The following is a 13855-nucleotide window of genomic DNA, read 5'->3' on the forward strand; positions in this document are numbered from 1 at the left end:
TATGTGTTATATTAGTCCAACTATGATGGCATTTGACACATACGACCACATTAAGTCCAGATACAAACACGTAGAATTTGGTGAAAATCGGTTTAGATATAGCTATAACTCTCAAATATACTGTCCATGCAAATTGTATTTTTTTCCTCCACAGCCACAGCACAAAACAACGATATTCGGGTAATTGCCATTGCCAAATTTTATCGAGATCGCTTCAGATTTGGATATAGCTCCCACATATATTCATTTCAAGTTTATTGCACCTTAAATGGTTTGTATAAACGAATCATTTGTATAAGCCCGAATTGATCGAATGCATCAAAAAAGTTTTCAAATTTGATCGGTTCAGATATAGCTATAAGTTCTTATATATTTTTTGTTTAAGTCCCTCTCACCCCTAAAATGCACTTCACAACAACCATATTTGATGCCTTGTTCAGATACAGCATAGAAATGCTTCTGCTAAATTTTATACAGATAAGTTCAGATCATAAAGTCGACCTCGCCCGACTTTCGGCGTTTCTTTACAGGTTTTAAATTTATTTTAATTAAAAAACGGGAATAAGTCGAGAAAAATGTTGTTAGTAGCCACATAAAAATTGAGTAGATTTAAAATTACACACCTCTCAACATATTTTTCCTCGAAAAATGCAACTCCTTATATATTGGAATATCAAGAAAACTTTATTTAGTCATTGTGCAATTCTGTGCTCACCAGCACACACAGAAAAAAGCTACAGATTTTCATGGCAAATCTGTGCCACTGACTAGGTTATCCTTAATTTATGTTGATATATGTGAGGTACCTCGCCCATCCACTCAAATAATCGTACATAACATTGTCATGCTGTAAACTCGGCAAAAAGTGGAAATTTGTTTGCCGAACAAAGCATGGCTGCAGTGGCGATTTTTTTAACATTTTTGTGCGGAACTATGTGTGCCGCATACATAGTTTATTTCGCTGACATAAATGATGGCATTGGATGTAGACAACGATGCAGATACTGTTGTTTATTCAAGTTGCAACGCAAAAGAGTAGAGACGCAAGATTCTCTTTATACAGTGGTGTAAATTTCATTCGAAAAAAAAAAACTTTTTCTGCAAAACGAAAAGTTTTGGAGAGACAAATTGTAATTTTAAATTAATCAACAGCAAAACGCCGAACAGTCGTTTAGAAATAGTTTCTTAAACATGAAAATATTCTCTATAAACTATGGCCAGTTTTAATAATAATTAAAAGTAAAAATAGCCTTCTATACCTGTGACAGGGCTCAACGAAATGGTGAAAAAAATTCCAACAATTTCCCCAAAGAAAATTTAACCTTTAAATGAAACGCAAACATTTAATTTTGCCAGTATTTGCACCTTAAATAGTAGACCCATACATCTACACAGCAAGCGGTCAAAACACTTTGCAACGCATAGAGAAAGCAAGAGCAAACACACATTTCATTCTCTGGGTCCTTTGTATTTTTTTTCGTCCCTTCGAGAGCGAAAGAGAATAGAAACGCCATTGTTTAAAAGAAACAAAGCATATGGTTGCATCGCTGGTTAAATGGATGACTGTTCTGTTCCTCAGATGTTAAATGGTTTTACGCATCGCTGAAAATTTAAACAATGAGGGAATTTAAAAAGCGGAGAATTCCGACTGCGTTACACATTGTTTTACCAACCGTGATGGTGGTGTGAAAAAATGGTCAGGGCGTCAAATTGTGTATTACTCTGTCGGACCACATAACTTAGCAAAGCCTTTCGTTCTTTCAGTTAATTTAAAAATGTACCTAAAATCTTTAAATTATTTTTTTTAACCGGAGATCTCTCCGTTTTATTGCAACTATGATTAAACGTGGACCAGTCTTAAAAATTTGAGTGTATTATTATACCCTCAGCCAAGTGGCTAGAGAGGGTATATATCATTTGATACGGCCAAAACGTGCCTCGTCGAAATAATTGTTTTAGGCCATAGGTTTCTTTGTACTTAATCCGTTTCATGACATTTGGAGGCGATCTAGGAAGGGAAAAGATAATCCGATTTCGTTCTAATTTTGCAAATCCCAATATTTGCATCATTTCTAGGTCAGGTAAGAAAATAGACAATATCGGTCCACTCCCTCTGGTATCTCCCCCACAAAGGGTCAAAATTTATGATAATTATAACTCTCTTAAAATGTGATGTAAGAGTCCGATTGTCTTTAAATTACACACATCACTATATTTTTATTAACCCTAGGTCTGGTGTGACCATGGGAACTTCCCTCACAAAGGATCTAAAATTTTGAAAGAATAAAAGGATCATAAAATCAGAAATAAGCATCCGCTTCTCTTCATGTTTCACACATCCCATTATTTCTACTAACACAAGATCTGCTGTGAAGTCTTGGTACCTCTCCCACAAGGGGTCAACATTTTAAATACTCATGAAGCTCATAAAATGCGAAATTAACATCCGATTCCATTCAGACTTGGTATATCCCAATATTTCCATCAACACAAGATCTGTTATGAAGATGCCAGAGATCAGACCATTTCTTTTGGTACCTCCCCCACATAGGGTTTAAGATTTTGACAAACAAAACATTCAAAGAAAACATTCAACTCTCCTCAAACTTCACATATACCAAAATTTTTGCTAACACAAGTTCTGTTATGCATATGATATATATCTGCGAAAATGGAATTCTTTGGTCGACGATATATGGCATTTTGACATTTTCTAAAAAATATCACATATCTTATATAAAGTGAATTCCATAGTCCAAACCTATAACCATATCTATTTAGGTCCGATGCGAAATGGATAAATACCTTCGGAACATACTTCATAGAGGGCCAACAATTTTAATAATCAAAACAAACGTCAAAATATATTCAAATAATCTAACATTGGCTGAGGGTATGCATCTGTCGACAAAACCGATTAACCGATTTTTTATACCCTCCACCGTAGTATGGATGGTATATTAAGTCCATCATTCCGTTTGAAACATCTCGAAATATAAATTTTAGACCCCACGAAGTATATATATTATTTTTCAGTATAAAATTCGATGTCAATGAAATGAATGAATGAAAATCACTCTGAATGAATGAAAATCAAAAGTTGCTTATGCTGGTCAACGTCGTCGTATAGACCCTAATAAAACGTCTAAATTCGGTATTTTTGAGATTTTAATAGGATTTTTAACGGATTTAATTTTTTTGAGGGTCTTCATAGAATCACTTTCTATTTTACGCATGTCAGTCCGTCTGCTCGTCTGTCTCTACATTTTTTCTGAACAAAATACAGGTCGCTTTTATTATCCGATTGAGATGAAAATTTCCAAACAATATTTATTTGACCTAAGGACGAAAGCTATTCAAATTTGTGAGACTCGGTTTAAATTAAGATATAGCTTCATTTATATCTTTAACCGATTTCTGGTTAATTTTGCATCAAATGACCAGCATCAGTTCAAATGGTCTGAATTTTGGCACATCCGACCTAATTCATTTTAGAAGCAAGTACGTCAAATTTGGAAATTTTGAAATTCGTTTAGATATAACTATAGCTCCCATAAATATGTTTTATTCGGTTTGTTGTTTAAGTCCCTCAAATTCGTAATATACACCCCACAAGTATATTATTTGGTATCAGATACAGCCCAGAAATACCTCTGCCAAATTGTATTAAGATCGGTTCAGATTTGGATATAACTCCCGTGTATATCTCCGTCAAATTTAGTAAAAATCGATTTAGAATTGGATATGAGCCTCATATATAAGTCCCTTCTGAAACCAAATTATAACTGCTCTAAAGTGAAATCGGCCGAAAATATGTATGGGGGATATATCTAATTCTGAACCGATTTCAATATAATTTGGCAAATGTAAGTTCTTTCAAATTTCGTTACACATTCCAAATTTTATGAAGTTAAAAATATGATATGAAAAATATGAAATCGGCCGAAAATGTGTATGGGAACTATATCCAAATCTGAAACAATTTCAATATAATTTGGCAAATCATTTTTTTAAACAAATTAAATTGCCTATTCTAAATTTCATTGAAATAGAGGTACATAGCATGGTTGGTGCAGTAAATAAATGAAATCGGCCGCAAAAATATATGAGAGCTATATCTAAATCTTCAATATAACTTGGTAAATTTGTTGCTGTACCAAATTTCGTAAAACTGTATCTATGACCGATCAAAAGATCTTTGCATACAACCTCCTACTTTCGATTTTGATGCCTCCTACTTTCAGTTCTCTGTGGAATTTCAAAAATATATCTGGAAATTTTCAGGAAAATTGTTTTTTTTTTTTTTTTTTGATTATATAAATTTCAAAAAAACGTACAAACCGTTTCCTCTTTTATACATATAGATATTACATGCACAAGGAGACAACATCGACCTATAGTTCCTTTTGATGATCTTCATAGAATCACACTCTGAGACTGAAATGAAATTTGTTGAAATTAGCTTCAGATACAGCTATATCTTTCATATATGTGTTGACGTTTCTCATATTCGTTATATGTATTCCACGGTAATAATGTTTCAAACCAGATATCAGATACATCCCAGAAATACCTCTGCCAAATTTCATCGAGAAAATTTAAATTCAAATTTAAATATAGCTCCCATATATATCTTCATTCGATTTGACTTTTATTGCGCACCAAATTGTTAATATCAGTCTAAACGGAGCCTCCTAAAAGAAAATACTTCAAAGTTGGTGATAATCGGTTAAAAATCATCCGATTTAATGCTAAAGTATGACATCTTGTAAGGGATAGCTATACTGAATATGCAAAGTGGCGAAGAGTATCATAATAAATGCTTTCATTTATCATTTGTATGATAGCATTAAAAATTTTAAGAATTTTTTAAATGTTTAAATAAATATTTTTTATCGTATTTAAAGTAGAAACATCAACAATCATCTTTCATGAAAAAAAAAAAAAAACATTTGTGGCATGCACTTTCCGGCTGTGCTTTAAAATAATAGTAACCCTTCGCAGAATTCCTCCATATTGTCTTAGAAAAGAAAAAAATAATCCTTCACCATATGAGCGTAATGCTAAAACAAAAAACCCAGCATGGTATTCATCTCCTCACAATCGGTGGGCACAAGAATAAGACAATGCTGAAAAATGCATACTTCCTTCGAGCCTGTAGCTATGTTTACTTTTGGTTTAGGTCCATACGTAGAACAATTCCTTTTGTTCACGCATAGAGTATTCATGGCATACGAAGAACAATTGTGGTAAACTATTTTCATTCAAACTTTTGCCGTTGAAGCCCAGAAAACACACACACACTGGCATTTATACTTAAGAAACAATGCAACGCATTTAGTGCAAACAATAAATTTCCTGACTTTTTTGTTTGTCTTTCTCTCTCTCCCTCGCACATATGGTGGAGAATTGATGCTGTAAATGTTGATAACTTACCTTCTATGTTTATTCCATATATTAAAGATAATTAGGGCTAATGCTACAACTATACCACAACACGATATTGTACACATACAGACAAATAATGGCAGCGATACGGTGCGTAGAACGCGTCTTACAATTGTACGATCCTGAGGAACCTGTTAGGGGGAGAGGGGGTAGACAAGGAAAAAGACAATTAAAAAAGTTTATTATTATGGGGAATATGAAGAAGAAAATATTTATTCTATTCTATTATATGGAAATTTAAATATAAAAAAATAATATAATGGATAAATAAAGCTATAAATAAACTCTATAATAAAAAACTTTGAATACCCTCCACCATTTGCAACGAATTTGGAAATTTTCAAAAAATAAAATCCCTAAAAGATTCTGTTAAACTTTTAAAATACCGAATATAGCCTTTATATTGGGGTCTATACGACCTAGGTCCAGGCATTGTTTGTCATAAGTCATTACCATATTAAACGGTGAATAATGTAGCTAAAATCATCAAAATAACGTATATAGGGAGGTACCGTTATATCGGAGCTGTGCGAAGACCTGGACCTGCATACACAATTTTCTGCCACAGGCTGTAGTATCCAATCCGAACTTAAAATACGACATCCCAAACAATTTCGGTGGGTAGTGTACCTAAACACGTCAACATACCGAATATAGGGAGGTACTGATATATGGGGCTACTACGAAGACCTGGACATGCATAGACAATTTCCTGCCACAGGCTGTAGCATCCATTCGAACTTCAAATACGACATCCCAAACAATTTCCGTGGGTATTGTAACTAAACTCGTCAACATACCGAATATTAGGAGATACCGTTATATGGTATACAGGTCCACACAGACAATTTTCTGTCATAGGCTGTAGTATTTATTACAAACTTTAAATGCGAAATTTGAAACAATTCCGGTAAATAATGTCGCTAAAATCATTATATGGGGGCTATACGAAGGCGTAAACCTGCACAGATCATTTTCTGTCATATGGGAGCTATCATAGGCTGTAGTATCCATTGCGAACTTCAAATACCAAATTTGAAACAATTCCGGTGAATAATGTTGCTCAAATCGTCAAAATACCGAATATCGGGAGGTACCGTTGTGGGGGGCTATACGAAGACGTTGACCTGCATAGACAATTTTCTGTCTTAGGCGGTAGTATCCAATTCGAACTTCAAACGCCAAATTTGAAACAATTCCAGTGAATAATGTCGCAAAAATCATCAAAATACCGAATATCGGGAGGTACCGTTATATGCGGGCTATATGAAACCGTGGACCTACGTGGCCCATTTACGAACTTAACCTGCCTACTGGAAGAAGAAACATATGTGCAAAATTTTAGCCTTCTATCTCAATTTGTTCGAAAGATAGCGTGATTACCACAGACAGACGGACAGACAGACAAACAGACGGACATTGCTAAATTAATTTAGAGTTTTACGCTGATCAAGAATATATATACTTTGTTGGGTCTAACATGAGGATTTCGATATCATACTGGCCGATATCACTTTGGTCGCCTGTAGCGAAGGCGCTACTCCTTACCAGCATAAGAGAAAGAGTGAGAATAAGAGTTTCCCAGTTCCTGAGCATCAACAAGAGATGGGGCTATATCGGTCCATGGTGTTTTAATTCCGACCGCCGATTACCCCAGAATGTTAGTGGTCACATTTGATAGCCTTTTAATATCATTCGCGCATACCACATCAGTCTGCGATGATATTAGAAGTTAGAACAACTTAGAATCGTAACAGGGTGCCTCCTTTCACAACAGTCGACTATCTCTTACGAACTCTTACCTGTCGATACTTGCTTTGCTATAAGAGCCATCCTAATCACCATCTGGTGGATAGGCGACCTCTATTGGAAAACTATTTATTGGAAAACTATTTAAAACCAGTGAGGAAAGCTCAAAAGTCGGGCGGGGCCGACTATATGATACCCTACACCACTATGCATATTTAGTAGAGCTCTCGTAAAAAGGTTTATACAGGGCATTTCAGAGCTCTATGAGATATTTGGTACAAAATCAAAATCTATCTAATTCTATCGTGCATTTTACGAACTATAGCTATCTCTGAACCGGGTTTCTCCAAATTTTACGTATTAGCTTCTAGACTGAATTCGGTCTTATGTACGAAAATTCAGGTGATTTGGGCTGATATTGGCCATTTGTTGCACAATTAACACGAAATCGGATGAAGATACATATGGGTGCTATATCCAAATCTGAACAGATTTCGATAAAATTTAAAACAGCTATTCCTGTGCTCCATCTAATACCTGGTACCAAATATCACGGTTGTGGAGTGAATATTACGAATGAATGGGTCTAAAACACTAAATCGGATGAAACATATATATGGTTGCTATATCTATATCTGAACCGATTTTCACTAAATTTGATATACTTGCTTCTAGGCTGATTTTGGTCCGATGTACTAAAATTCAGTCCATTTGGACTTATATCGGCCGTTTGGTGCACAATTAACCCGAAATCGGATGAAGATATATATGGGAGCTATATCCAAATCTGAACCGATTTCGATAAAATTACAAACAGCTATTTCTGGGCTGTATCTTATATCTGGTACCAAATATCATTCTTGTGGAGTGCATATTACGAATGTTAGAGGCTTAAACACCAAATCGGATAAAACATATATATGGGAGCTATAGCTGTTTCTGAACCGATTTTCTCCAAATTTGTTGTATTTGCTTTAAGGCTAATCTCGGTCACATGTGCCAAAATTCGGGCCATTTGGGCTGATATTGGCCATTTGGTGGTCAATTAACCCGAAATCGGATGAAGATATATATGGGAGCTATATCCAAATCTGAACCGATTTCGATAAAATTTAAAACAGCTATTTCTGTGCTCCATCTAATACCTGGTACCAAATATCACGGTTGTGGAGTGCATAGTAGGAATGTGAGGGACTTAAAGATCAAATCGGATGAACGATATATATGGGAGCTATAGCTATATCTGAACCGATTTTCTCCAAATTTGATATACTTGCTTCTAGGCCGAACTCGGTTGGGTGTGCCAAAATTCAGGTAATTTGGATTGATAGTGGACATTTGGTGCTCATTTAACCTGAAATCGGATGAAGATATATATGGGAGCTATATCTAAATTTTATCCGATTCTCACCAATTTCAATAGGGTTCGTCCTTGGGCCAAAAAGATATTGTTTGGAAATTTTCATCTCAATCGGATAATAAATGCGACCTGCATTTTGTTCACAAGAATACATGGACAGACGGACGGACATGCATAAATCGACTCAGAAAGTGATTCTATGAAGGTTCTCAAAAGTAACTATGGGTCTATCTCGTTTACTTCTCCATGTTACAAACAAATGCACAAAGACATAATACCCTTACCACTATGTGGTGTAGGGTATAAAAATCTACAGTTGAGTCACAACATGTCACTGATGAAAAGTATTCCAAAAAAATTCACGCTTATTTCTCCGAATATCCTTAAAAAAATATTCCTCCATCACTCCTAATTCCACGTTGCATGTTCGCAATATTATTACTAATACGACCCACTGGTCTCATTCAAAAAAATTACACCTCTTCAATAAACCATTCGAATTGACTTCACGCAAATTATAAAAACAAAATAATTGAATATGTTTTCCATTTTGTGTTATTGTCCAGCCATTTACTACTTACCTTTCCTCCTATCCATCGTTCGGAATTCAACCACGTTAAATTATCCAATTGGGTATCATAATAACCCAATTTTTCATATCTTCCATTAATCATTTGCTCAATTTGCGTTAAAGCAATACGATCTCCCTGAGAGCTGAACGCCACAACACCCTGAAATTAAACATCAACAAAAAAGGGAAATGTGTTATAGTGTCATGCCATCGTCCTGCAATTGTCACACACGCACACACATACATGGCTAATAAACAATGCGACTAGGTTGCGCGTTTTGCATTTTGTGGTTTTGTTGTTGCGACAAAAGTGTGGGTCATAAATATGCGCATACATCTGTCATAAATTAAAATACTAGGATGAAACGGTTTTCCTAAACTTGCGTTGCATGGTGCATCCTGTGGTTTGGGATGTCCTGGTGTTGTTTCTCCTATGTAAAATTGGTGATCGTACCACTCCAGTAAAATTGGTTATTGTAGTTTCATATGGAAAACATTTGGATCGAAAAAGAAGTAAAACAATTAAGTTCGGCTGAGCTGAACTCTCAATACTCTCCATATCTATATCGTAAAAAAAGGATTTAAATAAAATTATCTAGATTCAAACGTGTTCAACTTTAAACTACAACTACTGGTGATATCGGCTGAAAAATACAGTAAAAGTTTACAAATAACAATAAAGTGGGCGGTAACGTTATACAGGGGTTGTACCAATTATTGAACCTTAGTCGAAAATGTTTGCACAAGGAGAGAAAAGACCTTTTATGAAGCCAAAATTTCAAGTTTCATCTGATTTGGTTAGAAAAAGCCCATTTTTCAATACCAATCAGCCTGAATATAATATAAACTTAGGACCAAGTTTCAAAGCTCTACGTCAAATAAATTGGGCTGTATCGTGATTTCAACAGACAATCAGATGGATATCGCTAAAACGGTTTATGATTTTATTCTAATCAGGAAAATATATACTTTTTGGGGTGTTCGAGGTGTTGTAATATACCCTCCATTGTATAGTGGAAGGTATAATAAAAATATTTAAAATCCACGATTGCGATTGGTTAATATCAGCCCATGTGGCACATATGACCAAATTCCAACAAGAAGAAAGTACTTTTAATTTGGTGAAATCGGTTAAGATTTCAGGTCATCCGATTTTCTGTTTAACTCCGCAAAAAAAGGGTGAGATAAAAAATATGCAACAAAGTCAAACGCCACAATTTTTTTTTTTTTAATTTTATTGAATAAAAGCAAAACATGTCGGAAATGGCATCAACTTTTAGACTAAGTTTAGATTTGTATGAATTGGTCAACTTTGGCACAAACTATGGCCTTCAAACGGCCAATGAAACCGTCACACGCGGCCCGAATGTTGCTCTGCGGTATTTTGGCCCATTCGCGGCGAAGTGCTTGCTTGAGGTGATCGACACTTTGGTATTTTTTAGGGGCAACCTTGCTTTACATATTACTCCAGACACAATAGTCCAACGGATTGGTATACGGAGGTTTTGGTGGTCATTGTGCGCTGGAAATGAAGCGAGGAACCTCATTTTGTAACCATTCTTGGGTAGCGCGTGCTGAGTGCGATGGTGCTGAGTCCTGTTGGAATGTCACAGGTCTGCCGCCAAAATGTTTGCATGCCCAAGGTTTTAATACACCCTCCAGAATATTTACGCGATAATTATCGACATTTATTCTGATGCCACGGTCGATTAATACGAGCGGAGAGCGACCATCGGCCACCCAAAGGTGCACATTTTCAGCTGACCTCTTTGGCAAGTAAAAACGATCATTTTGTTTGTTTACAAACTGCTGGACAACGAATGTTTTCTTGTCGGAGAAAACCAGATACGGCAGTTCATCACTTTCGGCCAAGCGAAGCAACTCTTTAGCTCTTTTGAGTCTATTTTCTTTCTGTTGCGGTGTAAGTTCTTGCACTTTTTGGAATTTTAATGGCTTAACCCCGAGCTCATTTTTCAATATTTGCCGAATGGAATATTGTGATATGTTCAGTTCACGAGCCATTTTTCGGCCATTGTGACTTGATCGAAAGTCGCTTCTTTACTTTTCGAACCATTTCTGCTGATGTTGCTGTTATCTCCTGCTATGCTATCAGTATCATGGTAACGAGAAATGGTACGAGACAAAAGATTTATTCACATTTAAATGTAGGAGTGCTCTAACTATAGCCACTTGTGGTTTTCCAGTCTTTTATAAAGAAATCACACTATCACGCTTGAATTCCATCAGGAATAACTTTTTTTCTGGAAGATTCTCACCAAAATGTTTTTGTACGCTTGTAAACAATATAATGAGCTGTCACTGGAATATTTTAACAGCTGTGGGACGAGTGGCTTAGGAATGACAGCAGTCTGAAGTTGGTTGCAGTTTTTTCATCTCACCCTGTAACTGTTTTTTTTTTCGACAGAAGTTTAAGGGAGTTTTTAAGTCCCATGGTGGAGGTTTCCTACTTGTTTTTTACTGATTAAGATATGAACAGTAAAAAAAATGAATGAATGGTAGCAACGAAATGCTTTAATTTTTGGGGATCTATATTGACAATTTTTGAAGCTTTTATACACTGAGAACAACAAAACAACAACTGATATACCTACAATTGGGAAGTGCCGTTCTTTAGGACCTATATATAATAGTGGAGGTATCTTCACAAAGACTGTAGCGTATTCCAGGCGGAAATTTTTGCGGTCTAAAAACCCATAGACCTGTTGGTAACGTGGAACAACGAGGTTAGCAGTCCGGTGAGCACTACGTCGATAGTCAAGCGGCACTGAAAGCCCTAAACACCTCTACTATCAAGTCTAAGGTTGTTTTGAACTGCAGGAGACGCTTGGAAAACGCTGGGTTGTCCATCAAGCTCTGTTGGTTTCCTGGTCATTACAATATTCCAGACAGCGAGACTGCAGACGAATTTGCTAGGCTAGGATTCGAATCAGCTACCATTGAAGTTAAAAACTCGGTCAAACCATTCCTGTGCCACATCCTATAGGTAAATCATAAACACTACTCGGAGAGAATTCAATAAAAATGGCTGGACGAAAGGGAATGCAACATCTCCAAAAAATGTAGCCCACAGTCTCAGAGAAGAGAACAAAGTCGCTAATGTCATTAACATAAAACACAGGTTGGTTGGGGAACAAGTGTCACACGATTTGTCTTCGTTCTCTAACAGTACAGTAATTCTTTAATTAGCCAGAACATTTAAGTGGCTAAAGACGACACGGCAAGATTTCTAGCCGTGGATCACCCTCATAACTATATATTAAACCAATAACACCTTACTTTTTTCCACTATTCTCTCTTTCTTCCAATTTCTTTTTTGTCTTAAAATTGTGATCAAAACATTCAAAACACCGAAAATCGGAAAGTAAAGCTATATGTGGCCTATACCTAATTATGAACCGATATGTAAAACTTTTTAACAACAAAAATATTAGTGGAATTATAATGTGTAAGAGCAAAATGTCAAAGTAGGGTCAGCAAATATCTTTAAACAAATAACAGCAAATGTACATTAAATTGGGAAAATGGGAAGAACTACCTCTTGATTGTCATCTATAAACCAATTTGATGATTTTGACCCAAAAGCAATGCCTTTTTACACTTTCGATTTCTCTGGTTACATTGGTGTTTCCCGAAGCCATTCTTTTTAAATGTATGGAATTGTTTCAAAAGCCAATTTTTTATACCTACAGAGCGTATATATCATTTGATGCGGCCAAAACCTGCCTAGTCGAAATAACGGTTTTAGACCACAGGCCTCTTTGGACCAAATCCGTTTCAGGACACTTGTAGTCGATCTAGCGATGTCCCTCCGTCCGGAGTATCCGATTTGATCCAACTTGGTACATCGTAATATTTTTGTCAAACTTAGATCGAGTTCGGAGATGGACAATGTCGATCCTCTCCTTCTGGTACCTACCTCATAAAATGTCAAAATTTTCAAAGAAAATAATTTATTGCACATAAATAGAAAGAATAATCCAATTTTGCTCCAACTTTGCGAATCTTAATATTTGAATCAGGGCTAGGTCAGATGCGAAAATGGACAATATCGGTCCACTCCACCAAGTACCTTCCCCACAAAGGGTCAGAACTTTGAATAATTACAACTCTTATAAAATGTTATGTAAGCGTCCGATTGTCTTCAAATTTCACACATCCTGGCCTGGTGTGAAAATGCAATATATCGGTCTTCTGGTACCTCCCCCACAAAAGGTCTAAATTTCCAAAAATTATTTTTTGCACAGAAAGAGAAACGATAATCCGATTTTGCTCCAAATTTGCAAATCCTTATATTTATTGTTCCTTATATTTGTTGTTCCATTAGTGCTAGGTCAGGTGAAAATGGATAATATCGGTCCACACCATCAAGTGCCTCCCCCACAAAGCTTAAAAATTTTAAATAATTACAACTCTTATAAAATGTGATATAAGAGTCCGATTGTCTTAAAATTCCACACATCCCAATATTTTTATAAACCCAAGATTTAGTGTTAAGATGGAATATATTGGTTCACTCCAATACACGCCATGCGAACGCTCTGAGATTTACATTCAACAGAAGAAGACAATTGTGAAAACTCAACGTGCTTTTAAAAAATTAAAAAATGTGAGAAGTGCGCTTTCTAAGAACACCATTAAGCGTTTATACGAAAAATTTTCGACTGGTAAGGCTCTTTCTAATCCGAAGAGGCAATATAAAAGTCGAC

At 35.8% G+C, this 13855-nt stretch overlaps 1 protein-coding gene across 1 annotated transcript in view; it reads right to left on the reverse strand.

Annotated features, from left to right (window-relative positions):
* The window catches only part of LOC101888652 (gamma-aminobutyric acid type B receptor subunit 1), a 313388-nt gene that overhangs the window by 16629 nt on the left and 282904 nt on the right, over positions 1–13855 (reverse strand). The window contains exons 9-10 of the mRNA XM_059130223.1: positions 9139–9288; positions 5437–5579 (exon numbers count right to left, since the gene is read on the reverse strand). Of these exons, the coding sequence (XP_058986206.1) occupies positions 5437–5579; positions 9139–9288 (293 nt within the window). The remainder of the gene's footprint in view (positions 1–5436; positions 5580–9138; positions 9289–13855) is intronic.

The sequence above is a fragment of the Musca domestica genome, unplaced genomic scaffold (genome assembly GCF_030504385.1).
Source record: "Musca domestica strain aabys unplaced genomic scaffold, Musca_domestica.polishedcontigs.V.1.1 7, whole genome shotgun sequence".
Taxonomy (NCBI): domain Eukaryota; kingdom Metazoa; phylum Arthropoda; class Insecta; order Diptera; family Muscidae; genus Musca; species Musca domestica.